At 41.2% G+C, this 27,227-nt stretch overlaps 3 protein-coding genes and 1 long non-coding RNA gene across 5 annotated transcripts in view; 2 read left to right on the plus strand and 2 right to left on the minus strand.

The window, feature by feature from the left end:
* Nucleotides 1–1,224: 1,224 nt before the first annotated feature.
* On the plus strand, nt 1,225–13,348 carry slc12a1 (solute carrier family 12 member 1). Of its 2 annotated transcripts, XM_085906993.1 has the most exons (26): nt 1,225–1,470; nt 3,152–3,292; nt 3,558–3,633; nt 4,171–4,266; nt 4,342–4,481; nt 4,951–5,061; nt 5,169–5,280; nt 6,153–6,280; nt 6,405–6,489; nt 6,649–6,806; nt 6,893–7,000; nt 7,525–7,648; nt 7,784–7,885; nt 8,309–8,464; nt 8,555–8,654; nt 8,811–8,922; nt 9,014–9,154; nt 10,181–10,287; nt 10,392–10,474; nt 10,702–10,827; nt 11,407–11,535; nt 12,003–12,114; nt 12,288–12,374; nt 12,447–12,582; nt 12,701–12,768; nt 12,852–13,348. In XM_085906993.1, the coding sequence occupies exons 1-26, from the start codon at nt 1,225–1,227 to the stop codon at nt 12,985–12,987; spliced, it is 3,120 nt and encodes a 1,039-aa protein (XP_085763119.1). In that variant the 3' UTR covers nt 12,988–13,348. The 2 variants fall into 2 exon arrangements, with proteins under 2 accessions (XP_085763119.1, XP_085763118.1); XM_085906992.1 differs by having other exon boundaries at nt 3,149–3,292; nt 12,288–12,582.
* On the minus strand, nt 4,373–15,047 carry LOC147059186 (uncharacterized). The gene is made up of 5 exons (XR_015065611.1): nt 14,829–15,047; nt 12,975–13,068; nt 8,536–8,623; nt 4,592–4,699; nt 4,373–4,499 (listed from the first exon to the last, which is right to left on the minus strand). It is a non-coding gene; the product is annotated as an uncharacterized LOC147059186 (long non-coding RNA).
* dut (deoxyuridine triphosphatase) lies at nt 14,649–17,328 on the plus strand. The gene is made up of 7 exons (XM_085906994.1): nt 14,649–14,804; nt 15,313–15,463; nt 15,608–15,699; nt 16,353–16,397; nt 16,529–16,603; nt 17,067–17,137; nt 17,225–17,328. Exons 1-7 carry the CDS (start codon nt 14,738–14,740, stop codon nt 17,288–17,290), a joined length of 567 nt encoding a protein of 188 aa, XP_085763120.1. The 5' UTR covers nt 14,649–14,737; the 3' UTR covers nt 17,291–17,328.
* A 1,644-nt stretch (nt 17,329–18,972) lies between these two features.
* The window catches only part of fbn1 (fibrillin 1), a 44,336-nt gene continuing 36,081 nt past the window's right edge, over nt 18,973–27,227 (minus strand). Inside the window, exons 51-66 of the mRNA XM_085907427.1 lie at nt 25,737–25,889; nt 25,583–25,645; nt 25,389–25,514; nt 25,183–25,302; nt 24,991–25,113; nt 23,836–23,967; nt 23,630–23,755; nt 22,983–23,189; nt 22,759–22,884; nt 22,402–22,524; nt 22,076–22,192; nt 21,120–21,248; nt 20,902–21,021; nt 20,121–20,352; nt 19,854–20,037; nt 18,973–19,500 (exon numbers count right to left, since the gene is read on the minus strand). Coding sequence (XP_085763553.1) covers nt 19,114–19,500; nt 19,854–20,037; nt 20,121–20,352; nt 20,902–21,021; nt 21,120–21,248; nt 22,076–22,192; nt 22,402–22,524; nt 22,759–22,884; nt 22,983–23,189; nt 23,630–23,755; nt 23,836–23,967; nt 24,991–25,113; nt 25,183–25,302; nt 25,389–25,514; nt 25,583–25,645; nt 25,737–25,889 — 2,468 coding nt within the window. The 3' untranslated portion in view covers nt 18,973–19,113. The remainder of the gene's footprint in view (nt 19,501–19,853; nt 20,038–20,120; nt 20,353–20,901; nt 21,022–21,119; nt 21,249–22,075; nt 22,193–22,401; nt 22,525–22,758; nt 22,885–22,982; nt 23,190–23,629; nt 23,756–23,835; nt 23,968–24,990; nt 25,114–25,182; nt 25,303–25,388; nt 25,515–25,582; nt 25,646–25,736; nt 25,890–27,227) is intronic.

Consider the following 27,227-nt stretch of genomic DNA (forward strand, 5'->3'; position numbering starts at 1 on the left):
ATGTTTATGTCCAGACGGAAGGCAGCAGCAAGGACCAGGTGTGTCCACCGTAGAAGACTGCAGTCTTTTTTTTTTTTTTTTCAATCTGTGTTAATGTCACCACTAGTCTTTTCTTTTCACTGAGCTTGAAACAAAGATAAGAATTGAAAGTCTGGATGCCACAGTGGAAAATTTCCTCTTTTCAGCATGACTCATTCAGTACTATTCCTGAAGAAAATAGCTAAAGTCACTGTGTTCCAATTCTGATAAGTTTTATTGCCATAGACTCCTTCCTTCCTTTCCATCAGTACACAAAACATACGCTGGGCTACTACTTCATTTCATTGCAAAGGAGCCTCAAGGTCAGATTTTGAGTCATTAGACTGCCTTTCACTGGTGCATAAATCATAGTGTGTGTCGGTAATAAGGAAGTTTACCTGTTAAAAAGTATTTTAAAGGCAGTTCAGGAGTCATGTGGCCCTACAGAAATGCCTCAGGCATGTTCCTGTAATTCATGGTATCACATTAACTCTCATTTTATGGTTTATTTCTCACTTCAAGCCAATCCACCAAATTCACTTCAAAGACTTTCCCTGCAGCGTATGATGACAAATAAGTTGAACAGAATCAAGATTAAAGTGACTTTTCTACTTTTTTTTTTTTAGGCTGTTATACTGCTGATCTAGATTCATTAATGCGACGACCAATGAATCTGTTACCTCTGCTGCTTAAAGCTTTGTGAGCTTCCTCGGTGGGATTTTCCTGTCGCGTGATTCATTTTCTGGTCAAAGGAAATACCCATAGTGCCATAAAGTGCCACCGTTGAACAACATGTGCTGTTACCTGCACCTCAGAATATTAGTAATCAATTCACTAGAGCTCAGGCAATGAGCTCCGTTATCTCTCATTTGGCATTTTATGACTTGGTTAATCGTTAAGCAATGCCTTTGTGATGGAGCAAGGACATATGTGACAGCCGTTTTCTGAGGGTTGATCCTGAGAGTTAGCCAATCGCTGAAATAGCTGGCATATGACCCTAGGGTGTCAGGTATAAAGGTGGGCCGTCAGAGATGAATCAAGTCGATAAAGAAGAAGGAGCTCTTCAAAGAAGTTTGACTCAGGAGTATATCTGTCCATAAAGCGGTTGAATCTTCAGAAAGATTCTTGGATGCCTGAAGATATCAAACCCATGCAAGTGTTTTCCCCTTGAATTTTTAAACTCGAGAAGATCCTTCATCATTCCTGATGGAGAAGGTCAAGTCAAGCAGCGGGGAGCATGTTAACCTCGCTTACGATTCCACTCTGGATGGACCGCCGGTCTATGACAAGGACGATGATTGCCGGGCGGTCCGGCCCTCGGTGGTCAGCGCCTTTGGTCACGACACTTTAGACCGGGTGCCCAATATTGACTTCTATCGTAATGCGGGAAGCGTGAGTGGTCACCGAGCCGTGCGGCCGTCGCTGCAGGAGCTGCATGATGTCTTTCAAAAGGTGAGTCATCCTTTTGTGTTTTTGTCCTCGGTCATGATCTGCAGTTCACGTTGTGAAGAGAACCCAGTTTCTGACCCTTATTTTACAATTGATGACAAGGTCCTAACAGAGCACCGGAAGCTAAAAAAGTATTCATAGTAGCAACGAGACAAGATTACCCCAAAGTCTGTAAGAATGTTGAAACGCTTGTCAAAATGCCTCAAACATTGGATTCTTCCTCAACATACATCTCCTTGACCCTCCTTACTTGGGAACCCCTTCTTCAATTTCAAAGATTCTGTTAAAAATATCGATTAATAATCTCTCCAAGTAGATGAGGGAAAATAACTTGCCCTAAAATACATGCAATTAGAAAAGCATGATGGACAGTAGAATAGAGGATGGACTTCAGGAATCAAAACTGTCATTTTCAACGAGGATTTTAGAGGTTTCAGGTTTTGTTGTGTGTTGTCATGTAAAAAAAAAAAGGATTTAAAAGTGGAACCACTGATTCAAGTGAGATTAAAAATGTACCTATTTGATACGTAAAGTCTCTACACACAAAATAAATGTATTAACTTGGTTAGCGCAAAATTAACAGACATGCTGTGAAAACATATTCCAATAGGTTTGCTAAAAAAAAAAAATCTAAATTAGTCAATGATAACAACTGAAAAAAATACACTTTAGAGGTATATAATTTTCCAGAATAGATTGCGAATTTCTAAATTCTCTTAAATCAAACCATGAATGGATCCTGCTATTCTTGAACGTTTTGCCTGTCATGAATCCTCCCTGGTTCACACTGCTCCTGTCCCAGTTTCTTTTTCTGCTTTATAAAAACCCCAAGATCAGAATCAATCAATGACCTCTTGGTCTTTTTATCTATTTTATGTCTTATGTAGTCATCCGAAGAAATTTAAAAAGTAAGGAGCCAATAAAATACAAAGTACAATGTGTAGATATCTATTTTTAGTTGTGGGTAGTAAAAGTAAAGATCAGTCAAAAAACTAGATACTGTAAAGTTCAGACAACTAAAACGATCCACAAAATTCACAGATTAACTTGAAAGACTTGTGAAAAAAAAGGCACGAGAAGTTATTCCATCATTTGGGTATTTGACACGCTTAAGACTTTTACGGCTTTATTTTTTATTTGACCTTTTATGACGTTTCCTATTGCAAAAGAGATGGGTTTATAGGTCATTTGAGTTTTACAGGCTTGACTATAGTAGCCTTCTGGACTCATTTTAACTATTTCTCTTGGCTGTCAAATTTAAAATAAATTGAAAAATGTGCAAGGTTATCCATCAACAAAAATGCCACAAACAGTTCGCTAAATGACGAATGGCCACGATACATAGTTTTGAACTATTTCAAATTAAAATTGCACACTAGGGCAATTTATCGCATTGAAAAGGACACCGGCAGTCTGACAACAACGAATTAAACGCATGAGTGAGCTCAGACTAAACGAGATGCTGGGGAGTCGTTTAATGCTCTATATTTATCTTCCTAGAACGCTAAAATTAGTTTTGTCTTTTTCTCTTTACTTCTCAAGGGCAGACACACAGCAGCTTAATGGATTGACAAATGATATATCAATCTTCATCCTGCTGAAAAAAAAAATGCACATTCTACTTCTAAGTAAACCTCATTAAGGTAAAAGTGCATGTTATTCCTCTCTGATGCCTTTCCAGCAGAATGGAGCCATCTCTGTCCCAGACACCGTGGAGGATGATTATGAGGGGAGCAACGGCACCCCCTCAGACGACGTGGAGTCTGTTGTTCCCCTTGACAGCGGCAAAGGACCTGTAAAGTTCGGCTGGATAAGGGGGGTCCTGGTAAGTTTTGGTGGGCCGTGACAGGCTCCAAATGCTTTATGAAAGCAGAGTCTACAGAAAGGCCATTAGAATATTTATTCAATATCCTACGAGTGCGCTGAACTGCTCCATGCAATGGAACGCTCTTTATCCGCACAAATAAGAAAATTTTGCACACTAATAGAGTGACTTGGGTGCACTAGTAGAATGAAAAGACACATTGCGTAATTGTATTATCTTACAACAATAGATCAAGGCCTTCACCCATGCTATTTGTCATCCACAGGTGAGATGCATGCTGAATATTTGGGGCGTCATGTTGTTCATCCGCCTGTCCTGGGTGTTTGGCCAAGCTGGCTGGGGTGAGTCAGTGTTGTTGGACAAAATGAGTCCAGTTCAACATCTGATTGGGATTTTGTGCCACTGATTTTGCTATTGTCCTGCAATTGAAGTGAAATATTCGATTGTATAAAAGCAATGAAGGTCCTAATTTCTTTATCAGAAAGTGACAGGTCATGGGCAGGTTTTTCTGCTCAGCATGTTATGTAAAAACAATATCAGGAATTTTTATAAGAAAGTTAATTTTGCACTTGTACTGCATTTGAGAAAACTATTCGGTTTGATTTCACAGATCAGGTTTGTTTTGCTGATGTTTAAATGACCCATTAAAAAAAATGAATAAAAAATGCTGCGTATACTGTACATATAATAGAGGAAGTGGAGACGGGAGTGTTTTCCTTGTTCAAGAACATATTGATCAGCACCAGCTATTGTTCTAAACTATTTGGAATAGCTTGTAACGACAGTTTCAGTCTCCTTTGGGACTCTGTGCAAAGGTGACCGTGGGTTTGATTTTTACAATGTGTTTCATAAGAATGCATGATTTTTGCACATTCCAGGTTTGGGAATGGTGGTTATTGCTCTCAGTTGTGTGGTGACAACAATCACTGGCCTTTCCATGTCAGCCATTTGCACTAATGGTGTGGTCAGGGGAGGTAAGTCATAACATCTCATAAGATACCAAATAATGAGCTGCGTGAAGATGAATGATCTGCTTTGTGTGTGTGTAGGCGGGGCCTACTACCTGATATCTCGCAGCTTGGGACCAGAGTTTGGTGGTTCCATCGGCCTGATATTTGCCTTTGCCAATGCAGTGGCTGTAGCTATGTATGTCGTCGGATTTGCAGAGACGGTCGTGGATTTACTCGAGGTGCGTAATGTTAAAATGCTGCTGGTCAACGCACAAATGTTTTATTCCATTAGTCCAGCACTCTCATAAATTTAAACGAGCCACTTAAAAAAAATAAGCACCAAGCCTACCAAAAGAAGGAAGAAGTAGATTCTCATCTTTCACCAGCGCATTCCGTTCTTGAGTAAATCAGCAGTAGGACATGGGGCGGTTTCACCAAAACCATGGTGGAGCTTTTTCTGAAAAGAAAAAACAAACAAACAAAGAACATCAATATTTTTTCCCTTTTATCTTACCTGCAACTATAGAATAAAGAACAAAAAGAAGAGTGAGTAAGGGCTCATAATGATTTATTGATACACACAGTAGGGGTACACTGTATTACAGTAACAGATGTATTATTTTTTAAGCGATTCAATAGTTAATACAGGGAAAGAAACTAACTGCTACTGTAACTCATATGTGACATAATTGTGTTCTCTCGCTTCAGGAGCATGATGTACTCATGGTGGATCCATTAAATGACATTCGAATCATTGGAGTCATCACAGTGGTGCTGCTGTTGGGCATATCTGTAGCTGGAATGGAATGGGAGGCCAAGGTTAGCGTCACATTGAGTGTTTAGTTTGGAAATCCTCAGGCATATTGTGGGAATGTTTATGCCTTGTCCTTGCACTAAATTAAACTCAAGCCTATTGCCACACACAGGCCCAGATAGTTCTACTCTTCATCCTACTGGCGGCTATTGTGGATGTATTTGTGGGCACCTTCATTCCTCCCACCGCTGACAAGAAATCCAAGGGGGTATTTAATTATGATGGTAAGAAAACAACTCGGCAGACTTACAAACAAAGGTTTTAAGCAATTTCAGAAAAGCCGTGACTTGAGATAAAAATAATGTGTTTTCAATAATAAATAAATCATAATAATAAATTGCGCTTTCCTTGGACACCAGGGAGTCAGCAAATAAAAAAAAAAAAAGAGTAATGCAGGCACAAACAAAGACTAGCTTTGCGACTACTGTAAGTATAGATATGAACACTGGTAGATATGATATACGTACGCCCATTTCGAGCTGTGTGCCTCAAGTGACGCTTAACTCGTGTCAGCACATTCCGTGTGTGTGGACGGCAATTAAACAAAACAAAAAAGCCCGTTATGACTTCATTTAAATATCTGTGTAATGCCTGCGTCCCTGCCAACATGGCCTCCATGAAGGCCCAATGTTTGCTGGGCTGCTATTGTATGCTGACGTATCTAGTGACCTAGTGACTCAGTAAGATGCAGTGGTATTGTAAATGTGGGGATTATAACACCGCAATTATCAATGCTAATCGTTCGCATGTCAATGGTGTTTTCCATGGTGTGTCAATCAGTGCCTTTCCTTGAGGGATTTGTTTGGCTGTTTTAAATACCAAAAGTAAAAAAAAATTCGATTTATGTTGAGTTTGACAGGAAACCTTAATTGGGCATGGCATTAAATATCTTAAAGCCTTTTTTGTTTTGACAATTTGGTCACTATTTTCCTAACTGCTGCTTATTGTGAAAAAAAAATTTGAATTGAGTTCACCGTCCACATACAGTATCTCAAGTTAGTGCTCGCAATTCAAAGCAAAAATACTGGATGGATTACTCATGGCATTTAGTCGAAGAGCACATCTCATGTAATTTTTCCTGCATTTTCCTTTACAGTGAATATCTTCTTAGAAAACTTTCCACCGGATTTCAGAAATGGAGAGTCGTTCTTTTCAGTGTTTTCCATATTTTTCCCCGCTGCGACTGGGATCTTGGCTGGAGCCAACATTTCCGGTGACTTACGGGTAACTTTTCCCTCACAAACAAATTGACTATTCCCAACACTGTTTTCTTTACAGAAGAATATTATTGCCATTGGATGAACTACAAATGTGAAATTGGCTAACAAAGATTTGTGTTACTTTCCAGGATGCTCAGGCAGCCATTCCGAAAGGCACCTTATTGGCTATTCTGATCACGGGTATCATCTACTTGGGTGTGGCTCTTTGTGTCTGTGAGTACATTCCATAAAAAAAAAAAAAAAAAACCATGTTATTTGAACCTGTATAGTGAACCCTCAGAACAATCCATTTCTGGATGCAATTCAACCATTTGATTTAATTTTAATGCAAATGATTGCCATGACGTCAATGTCATCTGTTTCTCTGATCAGCTGCCAGCGTTGTGCGTGATGCGACAGGAAACATAACTGATCTCATCACTCCTGGCGTATCATGTGGAGATTCAGCCGTTGCTGCCTGTGAACTTGGCTACAATTTTTCTTCCTGCGCAGTTGAAAAGTGCGAGTTTGGCGCAATGAACAGCTTTCAGGTAAACATCTCTTCCTGAGGGCTGACAGCCTCAAATACTAGATGAGGGCTCTAATGAAGCGCTCTTCTTACTGATGTGTCCATCAGGTGATGACTTTGGTGTCAGGCTTTGGTCCTCTCATCATAGCTGGAACTTTTTCAGCTACACTCTCGTCCGCTCTGGCTTCGCTTGTTAGTGCTCCCAAAGTTTTCCAGGTCAGTCATTCCCAAACATTTCATGAATATGGAACTACAGTGGGGCTTTGAGAAACAAGTGACCCGGCTTAAGTCTTTCACTAAGTGCAGCACCTCTTGAAGGTGAAACATCGTTTTTATTCCTCTAACGGCCCGCCGAAAAATAACTGTAATGCGTTTCAACCCCATTGCACCGACGACTGACCGCTGACATTTTATCAAGTCCCACCATGACACATCTGATATGGAAGGTATTTTCACCTTTAAAGTTCACTATATTTTCAAGATATATTTACGAGTATATGACATTCAGAAGTCTCAGGAAAACTCCATGATCCTTGGTGATTGGGTGTTTGAACAAAAATTACTGGCCTTTCCATTCATACAATAGATAAAGATGATTTGTGACACGGCAATTTTACGATATAAGCGTGGTACCGAAATGAATTCAACTCAAGGTACCACTGTATAAAATTTCACAAAAGAGGTCTTCTTTGGACACAATTCAAGTGCTTCCTTGACTCGTCATTTGTTCTGTGCCTCAGGCGCTGTGCAAAGACAACATCTATAAGGCTCTGCACTTCTTTGCCAAAGGCCATGGCAAGAACGACGAGCCCCTCCGTGGTTACATCCTCACATTTTTCATTTCTGTGGCCTTCATTCTCATCGGTTTGTTCAACAGTTCTCATGCTTATCTTGCGATGCAGTATTTAAAACTAAAAATGAAGCTATTCTGCAGTTTTAAAATTGAAATGGTTGTTTTGTGAATGTTTCGACAATAAGTACATTTTCTCGTCTCCCCAGGGAATCTCAATACTATTGCGCCCATCATTTCAAACTTCTTCTTGGCATCTTACGCACTTATCAATTTCTCCTGCTTCCATGCATCCTACGCAAAGTCTCCAGGTGGGTACATGGTGAACTTGAAAATAATTCAAGTGCATATTTAAAGTTGATTCAGAATTCACACGCTAGTACATGTTCAAAATGTTAGTGAGGGAAACTGTACATTTGCTGCACCTTGTTCTTCGTTGTCCGTTTTGAACCTTTTATTCACCTCTTACATACCAATGCATGTAACCATGACACACTGCAGTTTATTGTCTATGTATCTATAAAAATGGCTTTGTTTCACTCTGTTGTCTGCTGCTAGTTCAACATTGCAATTGAGAATTTGTTTCCAATCACTTTATGTTTAATTAGTTAAAAAAATTGTTTGATGTGGCTTTGATTTGATGTCATGAGAATATGCAAGTTTCATTAATGTTTATCGAATCACTTGAAATTAGCATTACACCTAAAATGCTAACCTTGCTCATGTTTCACCAGGTTGGCGACCAGCATACAAATTTTACAACATGTGGTTGTCCTTGCTGGGTGCTGCTCTGTGCTGTGGTGTCATGTTTGTCATTAACTGGTGGGCGGCGCTGCTCACTTACGCCATTGAGATCCTCCTCTACGTATATGTCAAGGTCAAGAAGCCAGGTAAGCTGTTTTGTTTGTGCGTAGATCGGTAGATTTGTTTAGCCCTTTGCCTCCAGTCTGTTGGCACTCACCCGTTATGGTCTTCTCCAGACGTGAACTGGGGCTCATCTACTCAAGCGGTGACGTTCGTCAGTGCGGTCAGCAATGCTCTGTCTCTAGCTGGAGTAGAAGATCACGTCAAGAACTTCAGGTAAAGATTTTGCAAGTAAAAAGAAACGTTTACAGTTCTGTTTTTTTTTTTTTTTCCGATCGAGGGCCAGCCGTTCATTTGTTGTCATAGCAACATATTGCCATTATTTGAATTAAAGTGTAGTTGCTTGTTGTGACACATACTTGTTTTCTTCAGGCCTCAGATCCTGGCATTGACAGGGGCCACACGGACCAGGCCAGCTCTGCTAGACCTGGCTCACTCTTTTTCTAAGAACTATGGACTCTGCCTCACCTGTGAAGTGTTTGTGGTAAAGTCCCGCTCTCAGATCTTATTGTTGTCCAGCGCAAAGATTTGTGTAGCTCAGCAAATGCAATTTATGTCCACATTAATCTCTCCAGGGTCCAAGAGTAGAGACCTTGCCTGAAATGAACACTGGCATGGAGAAGAATCAGCAATGGCTGAAGAAGACCAAACGTAAAGCATTTTACGCCGCCGTAAATTGTGACAAATTCCGGGACGGAGTGGAGACCCTGCTGCAGGTCAGCATAATAATGTGACGCGAAAAAACAAACCAACTGACCCAGAAAAATCCATGTTGTTCAAGTGTAACTGGAGAACGAAACATACACATAGCAGAAGCTGTTTTTATGGACCGTTCTTGTCCCTCAGAGATACGTACACCGAGTATCTATTGCTATGCTCAGAAGGATCTGCCAAGATGCGCAGAGAGTTAATGAGAAGCAGGGAAACAATCTTATGGCTTCCACTATCACACCTCACCTCAGATAAGGCCTTGTTTCATTGTCAGGATTTTTTACTTCAAACAGTACGTCAGTTTAAAGGCTATCATTGATTAACACTGTGCTGGATGTGGGCCCCTGCGAGACACAGAATGTGCAGATTGATCTTGTGGCAGTAAAACAGCCCAGCCACACAACTTGGTTTGGGAAACTACATAACTTTTTGGTCATTTTGTTTTCTCTTGTAAAACACACAGAACTATCGTGTTCTCCGAAATTAATAGTATAATCTCCGGGACAGTCTGAGGCAAATCTGCAGGGCTCCATAACAATTATATACCTACACAGGTTGCAATTTGATGAAAAAAAAAAAAAAAAAAAAAAAAAAAAAAAAAGATATCTTTAACATAATTTGGCTCAGTTTGACAGTGATGCAAATTGCTAAGGTATGGAAACAATGTGATAGCTAACAGTTGTTGATGGAGATGAACATAATCGTGAAGACCTATAAAATGGCAGTCATAGAGTATTTTAACCACACTAAAGACTATATACTGTATCTCAAGGTATTGTTGGTTTATTGCACTGTAAAAATAAACAACAACAGAATCCCATATCAGTTTACAGAGTTTTAGACATGGCCATTTAATGAGCTCTTGTTTTACAAATGAAAATTGGAAAGCCTCATGCAAGCGATTTGTTGAGTCACGATAGCTAATCCACAATGGAATAGAATAAATGAAAGAAATTGCGTAAACATGTAGTCAAAGTACTGAGCTTATTTCTCCACTATGTAACTGTTGCGACGCTTGCCCATGTTTACAGGCCTCAGGTCTTGGCCGCCTGAAGCCCAACACACTAATGATGGGCTTCAAAAGAAACTGGCAAACTTCAGGTTCAGAAGCAGTCCAGAGTTATGTGGGAGTGCTGCAGTAAGTTATTAGCATATATCCTCACACACCTCCCACACAGTTGTTATGAATAAATTAAGCAGAGCAATTGCATGCATTTAACTGAAATCTGTTATTTCTGACAGTGATGCCTTTGACTTTGAATATGGAACAGCAATTTTAAGGCTAAACCAGGGACTTGATGTTTCTCATATTATTGAGGCAGAAGGTCAGTATACAGTATTTTTATAGACACCATTTATAGAGTCTCTCTCTGGGACAGTCTATTCCTTATATGAAAGACAGATAGCTTCAATACATGTAAGTGGGCTTTCGAGAGTGTTAAGCGTTATTGTGGATATAGTTTGCAGCAGTGTAGAATTACCCCTACCAAATATATGACAGCAAACTCAATAATAGCTAAATGTAATAATGTATCGGAAATGTTGTCTTCAGAGGAAATGCTAAAATCAGCGAAGGAACAACAGGAGCTGGAGACTGATTTCATGTCAAATGGAGGCAAAGGGAAAGGATTGTTCAGGATGTCCAGACAATCCTCTCAGCAAGTGCTCACCACCCGAGGTAAGGTTAAAATGCATTCTATTTGTAAAGGCGGCATTAAGAGATAAATCCTTAAAAATAAACACTACTTTAATTCTACTGTCTTGAATTTGAAGAGCATTTGCCAAATGGATGCAATGTCTTTCTGTCCTGTTTTGGAAACCTCGCCAGAGTCCCATTAGGATATAAGAAATCTAAAAGATTTGTCTGGGGGGGGTAATCCAATCCTAAGGCTCCATTTGTTCCAGCATCTCTATACACAGACACACATTGGCACACACAAGGGCTGCATTTTGCCAAGATGACAAGCAATGGTGGAACAAAACCCAAGTACAAATACTTTGCTTAAGCAGGGTTTTTTTCTTGATTCATGTATCTGTATTTCTACTAAAATACAGTGCGAATACACTTGCCACCTCTGATGACAAGTGTCTTGTTGTTTGTACCTAATTCGCATCAGGCCTCTATGGAACTTTAGAGCTGAAGGATGTCTCTTCCTGCTGATGCAAAGTCATTTCCTCCTTGGTCTTCCCTCTCCGCATTCACAATGCCTCATCTCATCCAACTCTCATGCCTCCAATTTTTTTGTCTCCCGCTCAGTGTCAGTGTGCGGCCCCCCACCACCACAAGTTGCCAAGATGAATGAGAAGCTGGTGCAAGCCAGTACTCAGTTTAAGACCAAACAGCCCAAAGGAACACTTGACGTGTGGTGGCTCTTTGACGATGGAGGTGGGTGACGCTTGAGATGTTTATGTCTACGTCCACGGAATATTTGCAGCAACATTGCAGGTGCAAATTGCATCAGTGAGCGACAACAAATTCAAAAATCATATGAGGATTCTAAATTGCATGTTTAACTTTGTTTTACTTTGCAGAAATCTCAACAGTATATGCCAAACAAAAAAGTATAGTGATTAAAATAATTGTATTGTCTCAATCAATTCATTTATGTGAGCAAAGCTATTAAATTGTTGGATGAATGGCACACTTAGTTGTACCTTCTGCCATCTAGTGGAAGAGCAATTAATCATTGTCATTGTGCGTTACTCACGTAGCCAGATTAACAAAGATCCATTATTTAGATTAAATTGACAACAATGCTCCCGTTGAGTATCACCACAAATTTTAAAAAATGAATCTAAATCTTCTCCACAAAAAAAGCAACTTGTCTCGTGGTTCTGCCTGCTTTCTGACAGGTCTCACTCTGCTGCTGCCCTACATCCTCACCACCAGGAAGAAGTGGAACAACTGCAAAATGAGAATCTTCATTGCAGGCCAGCCCGGACGCACCGAGATGGATAAACAGGAGTGAGTGGAATCAGCTAATTGTTTCACTATCAATTATCGCCTAACGAGCATGGGTCTGATTAACTGTCGATGTGGTGTGCCAAGGGCGAAGGCATGAAATTAGAGGAGATGTTCCCTGGTGGTGAATAAACATACATTTAACAGTTTATCGGTGTGCATTTTCTGTCTTGTAGGATGAAGTCGCTGCTACATAAGTTCCGAATTCAATGCACTGACATCATAGTCATCGATGACATCCATATCAAGCCTCGTAATGAAAGGTACATGTTCGAAAATCATCTTGGTCCAACGTCTGCCCTCGGTGCCCCATGTCCTCATTTGTATGCTCTCAGCTTGAAGAAGTTGGAGGACATGATTGAACCTTTCCGTCTTCACGAGAGGACCAGAGACAGTACTCAGGTTGAGGCTATGCGGAAGAATCAGCCTTGGAAGATTACTGATGATGAGTTGGATGAATTTGAGGAGAAGGTATGTGAAACGCGCCAAATCTTGACAAACTGTTGATTTTGTGACCTGTGACACTGACTTTCTGGAGATGATAATTGGTTGAGAGCCAATAATGAGCAAAACCGCTTCTGCTTTACAGACCAACCTGCAGGTTCGACTGAATGAGTTGCTTCAGGAGAACTCCAAATCCGCTAACCTGATTGTGGTGTAAGTAGAACCATTCGAGCACTATAACCACTTGAAGTCATCCGTTGAAGAGTCTGACTCGGAGTGTCTGACCCCCCCTGCAGAAGCATGCCTATCGCACGAAAGGAAACCATTTCTGACTTCCTCTACATGGCCTGGTTGGACATTCTGACCAAGGACCTCCCACCCACCATCCTCATAAGAGGCAACCACAAGAGTGTGCTCACCTTCTACTCATGAGAGTCTTGCACAGGAATGTGTTTGCTTGAAGAGAATGCTCTTGCTGTGATGATAAGCCATGTTCAAGGACCGTTCCAGAACCTTTAGATGTGAAACAAAACAATGAGGTTACTAATCAGCAACACTTATCTTACTACAGGGTGTCATCATGATATCAATAACGGACACTTATGGATTGTTTTAAATGCATAAGAATCACACATCAAACATTCTGCATCCACAGTCTCAGATCCCTTTGAATAAACACCTGGGACCTGTTACTGCGAAATAAATGTAAATAGTAGGAGTCTCACCATATTAATCTGTATTTTTGGGAATAAACAACTTTTTATCAATGATTTAAGACCATGGACTGCAGTAATACATAACCTTATTTTTTGTTTTGTTTTAAATTTAGAAAAATGTAAAATACTTTCTCAAGTTTACCCATGGCATATTTTTTTTCCAATATATTTAAGGTATTGTTTAGATAGCCATTGTTTCATAATCATTCTGACTTTATAAAATGTAATGTGTTTCTATTTAAGTGTACTTGAAAAAAAAAATCATTTTATAATAATAAATTTGCAGTTGTTAATTTTGTCTCTATTGTTTGCTTATATACAAGCTAATTGGAAAAAATAGTGTAAAAAGAATTGGGGTCAGTCATACTTAAGACAAAACAAATCTAATACAGTATAGCGACTTGACCATTGGAAATTAATATGTACTACACAGTGGAGACGGGCGCTGTTTTCCTTCAAACCCTAACTCGGTGGGTGTGTTATAGCAGGGGTCACCAAATCCGATCCTCAAGGACGCCAATCCAGCCTGTTTTAGATGCATCCTCACTGCCACATACCTGATTCAAATCATCAGGATGGTTATCAGCCTTAATAGAGATTACTGATAATATCATCATTTGAACCAGTAGGGCTGCACCACACACAGGCTGGATTGGTGCCCTCGAGGACCAGAGTTGGTGACCCTTGTGTTATGGTCAAAGTACTTCGTTGGACCACAACATAAACATAGGATGGGTATAAGATTTTTAAATCAGTATTTTATACTTAGTGCACGGAGTAAAACCTTGCAACGAAAACTGTGATAACGCTACGGCATGCCAGAACAGGAAGCTAAAAACGCATTGGCAAATATGCGTAAAGAAACAGGTGCTTTCCGTAAATATGCATACTAAGAGAGCCATTTTAGATGTGGCAGATATGTCGTAATATACACTGAACGCCGTAATTATTTACAACCTAAAAAGAGCACAGAAATAATGATAATAAAGATTCCCTTATCTGGGGAAAAAAACACACAGTCCCCAGTCGTTATTATGAGGTAATTTAGCTGATAGTAAAGCAAATGGGAAAAAATGCTATGCCAAAACAAAATACAATAAAATAAAAATTAGAACGCATAATTAGATAAGGCTGAAAGAAAACCATTTCACTGTGCTTTGGTGAAAGTTTACTAGTGAAAACTGGCTCACTGTAAAATTATTATTAGCGTCGTCATTGTTGTTCTTTTCCTTTCTATTTATTTATGTTTAATAGCCATACTTCTGCTAATAAGTGCTGAGTATGAATTGCCCACTTTTGGCATCTTTGCAGTTTGTTAATCTGCAAGTGGCAAACGAATGAGGTCTTCAACTGCCACATTCAATATGGCGGGGAGGGAGACGTGCGCTTCAGTGATTAAAGGCTAAACTAGTTTACGTGTCAGTATTTTACTTCGTTTGTTTGCGGACATTGTGTTGCTAACGTTTATGGCGGTCAGAAACCTGTACTGTTTAAGGAGGCACTTTCAATCTCGAATGATCAGTCATAAGAAAGGCAAGCACCTGAAGAATATATTACCTTACGAATTGCTACGTGACGTTAGCTTCATTAGCAGTTCGGTGAGGGTTGTGCTTAGCATACTGGAAACCTGTATTAAAGACTGAAAATCTAGATGACAGCAATACACGTGGTTTGTTCTGCTATTCTTCTCCGCGAACGCATTAGAACAATCCACGTGGTTTGTTCTGCTATTCTTCTCCGCGAACGCATTAGCCAAGGTTGGATGCGGTTCTCATCGGTTTGCTGCTCTTGTATTTACAGAAGAAGGCTCGCGACATAACGGAAGTGACGTAGTAATTCTGAGGCGGAGCTACCGGTCCGCGGTAGTTTTTGAAATGAACCGGCGGGAAGACGTTCGTTGATCATTGCAGTCGTTTTCCTGCAGAACCGAGTGAAGACATTTATTTCACTTTTACTGTTGTTTTATTTTTGCAGTTTTTTTTTTTTTTTTTTTGGTCGCGTTGTACCGATTCTAACATGCCTGCCTGTATGCCTGTTCCAGAGGTTGCTGATGCCACCCAACTTTCTCCATCAAAAAGGTTCAAAAGCAACCCTGCCGAGGAGAGATCCGTTCTTCGCTTCGCCAAACTTTCGGAACATGCCACTACACCCACCAGAGGCTCCTTAAAAGCTGCTGGATTCGACCTCTACAGGTTACTTTGACTTTTTCATTCATTTTTCTAAAATCATGCACAAATAACTGGCAGCCCTTTGACGTTCAGCAATATCCATTGCACACAAACAAGATGAAACGATAGTAAACTAACTTCCTTTTTTCTTTTTTTCTTTTTATTCAGTGCATATGATTATTCAATCGGCCCAATGGACAAGGCCATTGTGAAAACTGACATCCAGATAGCAGTGCCACATGGCTGTTATGGCAGAGTGGGTGAGTAGTTTACACAAAAGAATTTTTGGTGCTTACGTATTATCGGGAGGACCTTTAAAAAAACGACTCAAACTTACGTATTATCGGGAGGACCTTTAAAAAAACGACTCAAAAATTAAAGTAAATTATTTATTGAAACGATAACATTACATTTGTAATTCCGGAGGCCAGAACGACCCCGAGCACCAGCGGTCAGCCACGGAGGGTGCTGGATCATCCATACTTCCATAGCTCCAGAGCTCCAGAGATCCATAGTTCCATAGCTCCATAGCCCCGGAGCTCCATAGCCCCGGAGCTCCATAGCTCCATAGCCCCGGAGCTCCATAGCCCCGGAGCTCCATAGCCCCGGAGCTCCATAGCCCCGGAGCGCCATAGCCCCGGAGCGCCGGAGAAAAAGTAAAAATCAAAGGTCCTCCCAATAATACGTAAGGATCCTGAAGGAACACAACAGCCTCTTCCTCAGTGCGCGGTAAATCAAAGATCTTCATACTAACCAACAAACCATGTGAAAAAAAAGAAAAAGTAAAAATCAAAGGTCCTCCCGATAATACGTAAGCACCGAATTTTTTTTAAATAAAACCCAACTCAAACGTGTTTGTATGCAAATACACAGCAAACTTTTAGGCAGTCATTTTACTGTACTTTCTTTTCAGCACCAAGATCTGGTCTTGCAGCAAAGCACTTTATTGACGTTGGAGGTGAGTGGATCGTCACATTGCTCACTCTTTCTGCAACACCATTCCTGCTTCATAGGATCAAATGCATTCAATTGGATCAAATATCTTTCATCAGGTTGATTTTAATTATTTCCCTTCCTGTGTGTTCTTAGCTGGAGTCGTTGATGAGGACTACAGAGGAAATGTGGGTGTTGTCCTATTTAACTTCAGCAAACAGACATTTTATGGTGCGTTATTGACTTTTCAAAGGCCAACTTTTGTGTCAACTATACTACAAAGAACCAGGATAAAATCATTTTTATTTATTAGGAACTATCAAATTGAAGGAAAATGGGACATCAGTTCTATCGAACTTCTAAAACATGAATAAAAGCTGATTGCAAACCTTTTCAAATGAAAGATGTTTAATTGAGCTATTGATTTTATAATTTGGTGAATTTTGCCTCATCCTTAAGACTCATCGATTTCCAATAAACCTTCACCTGTGGAATGTTCAGAACATTTAAAAAAAAAAAAATCTTTTTAATTTTAATTGTTCTGATCCATCTTTTTTGGGAAAAGAAATTTAAGGCATAAAAAATTCTAATCATTTTCAGTATTTAAAATCGAGTGTAAATATCAATTATAGGTTAAAAAAAAACTTTTTTCTCAATTAACATCTAACATTATTTTGTGTATCCCATCTTCCAGTTAAAAAAGGTGATCGGATTGCACAACTGGTGTGTGAGCGCATCGCCTACCCAGAATTAGTTGAGGAGGAGGTAAGAGGCCAACGTACACTTCTGAAAACATGGTTAAAATGTTTTCATGTACAATAATTAATCATGACATAAAAATGTCTTTTTCAGAGACTAGATGACACTGAGCGTGGGACTGGAGGCTTTGGGTCAACCGGACTCAACCGTACCCATTAATGTTTTACATTTTGTGATTAAAGATTCGTTTTTTTTTTACATCAGTCTCAGTGAACATCTCTTTAAATCTGAGTTTTGTTGAGTCTTAGCAATCTTTCATTTCTCCACATGGGGGCAGTGTATGACAAGGTTTAGCAAGACTGCCTGAAAACTGTCCAAGCTTGGTTGGAGTTGGAGCTCTAGACTTTCTTTGAAAAATATACAGTGTCAGATAGGCTGACGCAACAGCAGGTGTTTCTGGACAGACAAAGTACATATTTCAAGCATGTTATTTAGCTTTACTTGTGCTGTTTTACCTATTTCCAGTATTATTTTTATAGTAAATGTTAGTATTCTGACTTTGACTGTACCAAATCAATAAAGTCATTTTGCTATTAAAAATGTGTTGTTTCTAATTAAGATTCATCCCCGAGTTTCACGTTCATTCCGTTTCACGTGCACTTACTGAGAGGTCATCATGCATCTTTCCTGGTCTGTGCAGCGGGCAACTCCACAAGGGGGCGCAAATTACCCATAATACGAATAACCGCCACTGCCTGGAAATAAAGTACATTATATATATATATATATATATATATATATATATATATATATATATATATATATATATATATGAAAGAAAATAGGTGATTAAGAGGCAAGTAGCAAATAAGTTTTCACCAAAAGAATGTTTTTATTGTGAATGTTCAACTAAAACCCCCCACTGATGTGAACAAGAAGAGACTGGTGTCAGGCTGGCCTGTGGTTATGCGGCACTGATTGTACGTGAAAATTGTGTGGCCATGAAGGCCTCAGTGCATGATCAAGAAGGTCCAGGTTTGCCATCATTAATGTCAAAGGTGTTTGTATGTGTTATGTCTGTGCAGATATGTGATTGTATAGTTAACAAAGGAAGTAGTTGGTCATTATAAGCACCATTACAAACTCCTGTATTCCAGGGGCTTCCTCTAGTTTACAAAGTCAACATAGATTAAAAGTGGCATCGATTATTACAGTATAAACACAATTTACATGAAGTATAGGAGAGCGGTTGACTTAGGGAAAATAGCAGACATGAAATCGGAGTGGCTGATGGGATAACAGACTTTTGTATGGTAGTACAGTGCATTTTGAAAGCTATGCTGTTGTGTTGCTAGCACCGGTAAATATGAATGGGCAATAGAAAAAGGTGGCAAAGTATTGTTTAAATACGCAGTAGGAGCCGTCCAAGCCAAACGCGATTACATCTCAATAGTCCTTAGTGGCTTCCTTTCCTCTCCTAACTGAGCTTGTCGTGATTCCACATCATTGAAGGCAGAAATGTGCTGTGTCCGGGTTTGTTCAGTCATCTACCTGAGGGGAGGAAATGAATTCATGCCAGACTAATGGGACATGCTTTTCTTCCACTAGGGCACAGTCGTAAAAAAAAAAAACTAACAAACAAACAAAACACAATCCAGAGAGTTTCTGGTTGTCCTTAACGCCGTTCAAAGTGGCACCGATTCCACATATCATCATACAACATGCAAACCAATAATTGTAAAACACATTTTCAATTAAGTTGTAAACGCAATGTGTTCATTTTTCAACTAGCTTTCAAGCCAGCTCCCCCCCCACACACACAAAGTGTATTTATGATATGTAGAATCATCTTTGGCAAACCAACGCTGCACCCCCGCCCCCACATCATCCCCCTCGTCTTTGTCTCTTTGGTGGCAAGCCCATCTCCCTGTTGGGGAAAGCTGAAGTGACCGACCCCCCCCCAACCTCCACAACGCTGACCCAGAGTTGGAGATGTTTGGCCTTTTGTGGATCAACTTCTGCCCTCCACAGTCTTGCCCTGTTTAATGCAGGATGATCTGCACCCTCATCTTCAGGATGTCCCCCAGCTGCCCTGAGAGGTAGTCTTTATCATGTCGGTCCTCCAGCTCAGTCAGCTCCTTCTTCCTGTACAGCGGGATGCTGCTGATCTGAAGGTCGTACGCGCCCAGAGCGAGACCCTTCTTCTTGTTCAGATGCAGGTAGCTTACGCCCTCCCTCTGGTTGATCTTGAAGTAGCCCGCCTCGTTTCCATAGTCGATGCTGTAGCGCACATGGTCGGTGAGGGCGGACAAAGCCGGAGTGAATTCAAGAATGCGGTCACGGTTGCTCAGGTCACTGATGTTTAGGTGGAGGTGCAGCGTGTCCTCGACGTCCATACTGGCCAGACTGATCATCTCATTGTCAGACATCTGCAAAGAAACAGTTAACCTTGTACATCCATATTGTTGGGTTTATACATAACAATTTTGAGACAAGACAGCGACATCGATGACACCTGTATGCCATAATGAAGGGTAAAAATATAAATACAGCCCGATTGGCGGTTGCCAACTCCATGGCCGAGTCCACACCAGTGCAATACTATGTGTTAAAGTTTATGTGAGCATCAAATGATGTTTACTATTTTGATGTTTTATTTATAACCATAGTTATACAAGTGCACCTCAAAGCACCACTTTGATGCAACCTTAAACTGCTAAAATGTGAAGCAGCTAAATCACAGGGCTAAAGAGTCATCTATAATTATGGCTGACTAAATTACCTGCATGTCATCCCCTGGTTCACCCTGTGTTGAATTGGTACTACGTCGTTGGCGGCCTTTCTTGGGATAGCCGTTGATCTTGCACTCATAGCAGGCCTCGGGAGACAGGGAATTCTCATCGTCCTCCTCACCCTGACCGACACTCTGGTCACCACCACCAAAAGCCAACCCTGTGACACAGTGCCTGAAGCAAATACAAGAGCCATCAGGCTGCCATCCACAACAATGGGCTGCAGTGAACACACAAGCCTTCGTTTGTTAGCGTACCCTTGTCCGGCCCTGTAGTATCCAGTAGGACAACCGCAGAGGTAGCCCCCGTCTGTGTTGGAGCATCCAAACTTGCAGGGGTTCTGGGTGTTGGAGCACTCGTTGATGTCTGAGCAGCCCCCGGAAGTCTGTTCGTAGTTAAATCCGGTAGGGCAGAGGCAGCGGAAGCTCCCCAGAGTGTTGTGGCACGATGCTCCCCCGCAGATTTGACTGTTCTGACACTCGTTCTCATCTGGGTCACAGGACGTTGAGAGGAAGTAAACAAGCAGAAGGTCAGTGCACTTAAATGGCCCAAACAATAGCGGGGAAAAAGTTGGATGTCAGCACTAAGTGGAGATGATTATACAGACCTTCTTAAAACTCGAGTAAACAATACACTACAGTTTGCCACCTGGGTCATGGGGGAAAGTACAGTAAAAGGCCCTCCCATTGCATGATAAGCGTTATTTTTGCAGATATTTTCTGGTCCAGTTATGGCGCAACCTTTTTGGTGTGATTCCACCTTCGGCCACTAGATGGCATGTTTATTAAATATCAAAGAAGAGTAAAAAAACGGATGTATTTGAAGCGCAAAGTAATTTTTGCGAAAGAGATTATGGAGTAATAATTGAATGTCCTGATCCTCTCCCATCCTGCCTTTTATGCCTACATCTTTGGGCATGATTTTTGATGATACATTGACTGAGAGATTGACAAGCCTGAAAAATCACGACATCACATGTTATTGTTTTTCCGCGATGGAGTGGGGAGAATCACAAGGGAACACAGCGGTTTTGCTTACCCACACACTGGTTCCACTGGTAGTGCTGCAGGTAACCTTGTGGACAGCTGCAGCGGTACCCGCCCACTAAGTTCTGACAGCCATGTTGACACCTGTGATTACCGTCACACTCGTCAGTGTCTTTGGGATGCAAAAAAAAAAAAAACACAAGACAACCAGTCAACCTTTGTCCTTTGATTAGCTAAGACTGAGACAATGCTTGCGAGTTGTTTTCAAACCTTCACAGTTTTGTCCATTGGGGTCTATTGAGAATCCTCGCTGGCAGTCGCAATTGAAGCTCCCCGGAGTGTTCTGGCAAACACCGTTGGCGCCACAAAGATTCGGGTCTGTTGAGCATTCGTTGTTGTCTAACACACACAAAGGAGGAATGGTTCCCATTAACACAAAATAAGAGGGAAGGGCTAAATAGGACGAGACAGAATCGAGAATATTTCAGACCGATATTTAGTCACGAGCAAAAGCATTACCTATAAATGAACCATGTTTTTTTTCCTCATGCATTTCTATTCATAAGTGGATGGAAGCACATATGCAGCAACTATGTTATCCTGTAGGGAGTTTAGTAATTTCATCAACCTTTATTTGGCATAAATGTTAAATATGTGAGAATTTGTCAAAGATATACACTGATGCGCTGTGAGTTCACAACATCTGGATTTTTTTCGATCACTATTCATCTGATCTGTACAAACCAACTAAAAAAATGTCTTTGAATCTTTTTGTCAAAATAAACAACTGAAACGACACCCCCGCACGATAACATATGTGCCGTAAGCCATGAGATATTTCATTCTGCACTTGAGACTGAGAGCTCCCTGCCTCTGGATGGATGTGAGGTCATGAGAGCTGCTTTATGGCCTGGAAAAAAGCTTATGGTCGTCAGGAGAATCCATTACCAAGTTCCGTAACAAACTCGCTATGCTGCAAAACTACAAATAATAAAAGTCGAATAAGATAAGGGTGAGATCAAAGAGAGTTCACTGAAGACTATGACAAAGCTTGCTTGATGACACAAGAAGTGACACTGGCGAAGAACACCGGACACAGGAAGTCACAAGCACATCATGACTTAACATGTTTATCCGGCTCATTATACACAGACACAAGAGCACTCTCTGAGGAGAGAAATATTTAGACGGCTAAGTCAATCCGTGTTCCGCTTGTGTTTATTTACCGATGCAGGCGGTGTGATGCTGGGTAAAGCCGGGAGGACACTTGCAGGTGAACGCGCCGATAGTGTTGACACACAAGAATTGACAGTTGTGTTGTTTTGTCGAGCATTCATCCAAGTCTGAAAAGGAAGCGGGAGACATGACATCATTGTTGTTAGACTATATTGTGAGACGATTGCACACGCTGCTGTATGAGGGCTACTCTTTGTCTGAGTCAAATTCCAGTCCGTCTAAAGTCAGAGACCTACAAGTGAACTGCGAATGAACCTGGAGGCAGTGGCAAGTCCTAACCAAAATGATGTGTTTGAAAATCGAGTGAGCGTGTCACCTCTGCAACTCTTTCCATCTTCCTGTAAGATGTATCCACGGGGGCAGGAACAAAGATATCCACCCTCTGTGTTCTTACAAATGAAGTTACAAGGCTTTGGTGCTTGTATGCACTCATCCACATCTGCAACGAAACACGGCAGTGAGATATCGCTTGATCTTTTTCCATAAATACAGTATTCCACGAGAGCAGACGTCGAGATCGACAGACTCGGGCTGTATTTTTAATGTGTGTGGGCAGTCGTCGACCCGTGTGGTTTTGGCCCTTTACAAGGTAGCGGGAACGGGAACAAGAAGCAGGCATGACAGGAAAGGAGTCCATAAAATGAAGAGAGATGGATGTGAACTGTTGGCTTACCCACGCACTGAGTGCCAGTGATGTCGGTGGTGTAGCCGGGTTTGCAGATGCAGTTGTACGAGCCTAGACTGTTGACGCACTGGCCGTGCTTGCATAAGTTCCCCATCACACGACACTCGTCAATATCTGAGCAGAAGCGTTCATGAGCGGGAGTAGCCGTTTTCCAACTCAACGGCTGTTCTTCAGCCTTGGATTTATTCGACGTATATTTAATTGCAGACTACCTCTGCCATCCGTGGTGAATCCATGTCCCAGAGGACACATTTTCTTGAAGTGGGTGGTCCCAGGGAGTGGACAAAGCTCACAGTTGTCGCCCCAGCCCCTGCCCCCATCGCAGCAACACTCCGACTTGGTCACCTTGTTTCTGTTACTGGATGTCATCTGACACAGAGTGGTCAGAACCTCAGTGAAACAGAAGCCCTCGCGGTTATCTAAATGTCGGGAGACACGGCGAAGGGAAACGTGAGAGCGAGACAAACCATCACATGAGCAAACAAAAAGGTGGCTAAAGGGAAGCAGACAAAGCCACCCAGACATCAGCAGACGTGAGGAGATAACCCACGCGCGCAATCGCTAATGTCTGTCAGAAGCCAGATAGCAAGTGAGCCTCACTTTGCTCGGAGTCTTTCTCACAGCCTTCAGTGCATCGCTTTGAATCTGAAGTATATATTTAGATTTGGGACAAAGCCTGTGGAATGATTTCCTTTCCTCTATCTTGACAGTTACAAACACAAGGTTATTAACGAGATAGGAGAGTGCCGCAAAGGGGCTCAAATCTACTCGGGATGTGAACATCCACATTTAACAAATATAACTACCATCGACGCTCCATGTTGAAGAAAGGTTAGGTGGGTATTGCGCAAATACTTACCGATACATTCGGTTTGTGTGGGATTTGCTATGAATCCCTGGTCACATTTGCAGCGATAGCTTCCTACTGTGTTCTCACAACGACCGTTCTTACAGATGCCCGGTTTGACTGCACATTCGTTTAGATCTGAAGCAGATATATAAGAGAAGAAGAAAATATGAAATGGCAAGGATCGAACAATGAGGAATATGTTTTAACAGCCTTACCGATGCAGCCATCTCCACCCGGGTGGCGTGTGTATCCAGGAGCGCAGATACACATAAATGTACCGATAAGGTTCTTGCAGCTCATTCCTCTGCTAGCACAATCATCCAGGCCATCTTCACATTCATTCTGGTCTGCAAAACAAACATACTGTGTTACTCGAAATATGATAGTCTATATGTACAGTTTTATTTTTATTTTTAATTCGCACGTTTATCGTAAAACAAAGTAGCTCAACGAAATACAAAAAGGGTGGTGCAGTGAAACAACACCATATTTTGCAGTTCAACATTAGAAGATTTGCATATTCACTTTTTTTTTTTGCCTGTTTTAAACATTTCCGCCACTGTTGTTGGATGTTTCTGCTTCTCTTCCTTGTCGTTACCTATATTTTGTAATATGTATTATCGTGTTTAAATGCCAGAAGGTACATCTATTGATTAATACTGTTTGTGTAAAGTGCACATTTGGTTTTTGCATTTGTGATGTCACATGAGTTGGTGTTATTTAAGGATTATGCTAGCTAATACTTGAAGAGCCTCACGTGAAGTTGCTTTGTATGCGGTGAATAATTTAACTCATGAATATGTAATTTATGTATCATAGGTTTATGATTAAGTACATACTAGATCTATTGTGGTGATGCTTTATCATCCTCTCCATATTGACTGCTTTGCCACCATCTATTAGTATTAATTAATTATTCATTATTTATGGATTTTCACTGCTTGCTGGAAGGGAATTCATCTATCGGCTGCTACATATGCACAGACTTCCTTCCACTTTGGCCTCCATGAATCTGCTCAATATGACGCAGGCATGGAGTTGCACATAGACAAGTAGTAAGAGACTCGGCGATCTGGTTGGAGCTGGGAAATAAATAATGACGCTATCGACACTGAGAGGTTCCATCTGTCTCGGCGTTTCTCTCCAAATACAACCGTCGCTATGACACCACGCCGTCTGAGACAGTCAAGGTGTAAACAGTGACTCGTCCGCTTCCATTTTCTCAGGCTTTAAGAAGGCTTGAGAAATAATATGTTATGTAACTTCACGAGGGGTTTAGTATTACTCGAGTATACAGTATTAATGCAAAATGACCTCTGACGGAACGAGCTGTATTTAGGACTCTTTGGTCCTTGAGTTGTGATTCCTACCTTTACACATCCTCTTATCTTCACGCAGCACGTATCCAGTTGGACATTTACACTCGTAGGAGCCCACTACATTAACGCAGCGGAATGCACACAGCAGAGGATTCTGGGCGCACTCGTTGATGTCTACAAGAGAGCAGAAAAAGTTACAGGAGTGCAGATAAATTAGAGGCAACCAGAGTACATTTCACACACCTTCGCAGGCCATCATGGGACCAGGCTCAAAGCCGTCCTCACATGCACACTCAAAGCCTCCGATCACATTTGTGCACGTGCCGTTTCCGCAGGGGTTACCGATTTCGCACTCATCAGTGTCTGGAATGGACAAAAATATTGAATGTATGTTCATCGCCACTCGTACCAAAGAAAGCCAGCAACAATTGATGATGAGAGACACTTGCCTACGCAAATAAATCTGAATGCGGTGATGTCGAGGTGGTAGCCCATTTGACATTCACAGCGGAAAGAGCCATCTGTGTTGATGCACTGGCCGTTTTCACAGGGGTTATTGAGGCATTCATCGATATCTAAGAGAGACGCAAAGTTAACATGATGGGTCGGAGCAGAACGATTCATGCTCGATAAACACTCATACCTTTCTGAACCTCATCGAGCCCGCGTTGGTATCCCTTATTTGTACAGAGAAGGGGAAACGCCTCTAGAACATCATACACAAAAGTCATTAATACCAAAAACGTCTTGTATGAATCAGCATTCTGGTGTTGTTTCCATGTATGATGAAAACTTACCCTCGGTCTCGCCAGGGCAGATTTCACAGGGATCTCCCCAGCCTTGACCCGGCATTCCGGTGCAGCAGCATTCTTCCTTGGTAGTATTCTGCGGCTTTGGAACCTGACATTGTCCATTTTCAAACCGTGTGTAGCAGTAGTTGATACGTACATCTGGCAAACACAAGAAACAGAAAACAGAGAGAAAAAAATGACACAACTGGATAACGCCATTTGAAACAGTATGACGGGCCCTAGCATTCTAAGTCTAGACATACATACTACATGTATGTTAAAAACTAATAGAGGGTTACTGAAGGTTGATTTTCACATGTTGATCAATTACAAAATAGATTTCACTGAAACGTGGCGAATTTATAAAAGCAGAGGACTACATGTTGGTAAGGATAAAGGCAGAGAGATGCAAATACATTTTGAATCACTATGCCATCCAAGAAATGGTCCAAACTTTTTAAATAATGTTTTCCCGTTCATAATCATCCGTGAACCCGGAAATAATCTGATAACAAATTATGTTCACGAGAACTCCGTTGAACACTTACTGAAGAAGATATTTTCCGCACATCTGCTCCTGTGAGCTCCCAGATTAGGGTTTGTAGCGTCCTAAATTTGAAGCTTAATCAGAGCAGAAAATGGAGCCTTTTCTTTTGCTGCTTTATGCTAAATAGCTATAACTCAACTCGGGGAGGTTGGTAAAGGAAGAACATTGTGAGGACTCTTGTTCTTCCTGGCTATTACTTGTAATGAGAAGCACATGGTCACATACTCCTGCTAGCTCTTCACCCAACTGTGCAAATAAGTGCCTTGACCTCCACAAACCGCGCACACACACATGAGCGTCCACCTGGCGAGGACATGAACACCTGGTGCTGTGTACACAGCGACTTAGCGGGTCCAGTTACTTTGCTCCACAAAAACAATCTGCAGATATATCCGCAGAACACGTGATGCCTTGTGCACAGATGTTGTGTCAAAATGCTTTTAGATGTTAAGCAAAATAGCAAACACGGGAAAAGCAGTCTTTTAAGTCACTGACACATGGAAAAGAAAAACAAACAATAGCAAATACTAACAATGAAATATTCCTGATGGGATCCAATATATGATCTTTAGTGTATTAGTGGGGGTCACCATATTGTTCTATTTTGTTTCAGGGATCATTTGGACGATCGTCAGGCTATTAGCATTTGACATCTCAGGCTTTGCAGTATTTGTAAGCATATCTATCTGAATGATACCTGAAATCAAACATATGTATCGTGACTTCTTGGACACCTTCTCCATTCATCGCATGTCAATCATCCTTTACTATAAAAACAATCCCAAAACAAGTGTGACGGGATTTATCCTTGATCTCATTTCTTTCCCGCATTTCCCGCCCGCCCTCCACCCTGCAGCTCTATTTCATGCCCCCACCCTTCAGTCAAGCACGATTGACGCAAGGGAGAGGGGCGAAATGCAAACTTTAATCCACCTCTTCACAACCGGTGA

The sequence above is a fragment of the Syngnathus leptorhynchus genome, chromosome 3 (assembly GCF_054491065.1).
Source record: "Syngnathus leptorhynchus isolate UIUO chromosome 3, UIUO_Slep, whole genome shotgun sequence".
In the NCBI taxonomy this organism is placed as follows: Eukaryota; Metazoa; Chordata; class Actinopteri; order Syngnathiformes; family Syngnathidae; genus Syngnathus; species Syngnathus leptorhynchus.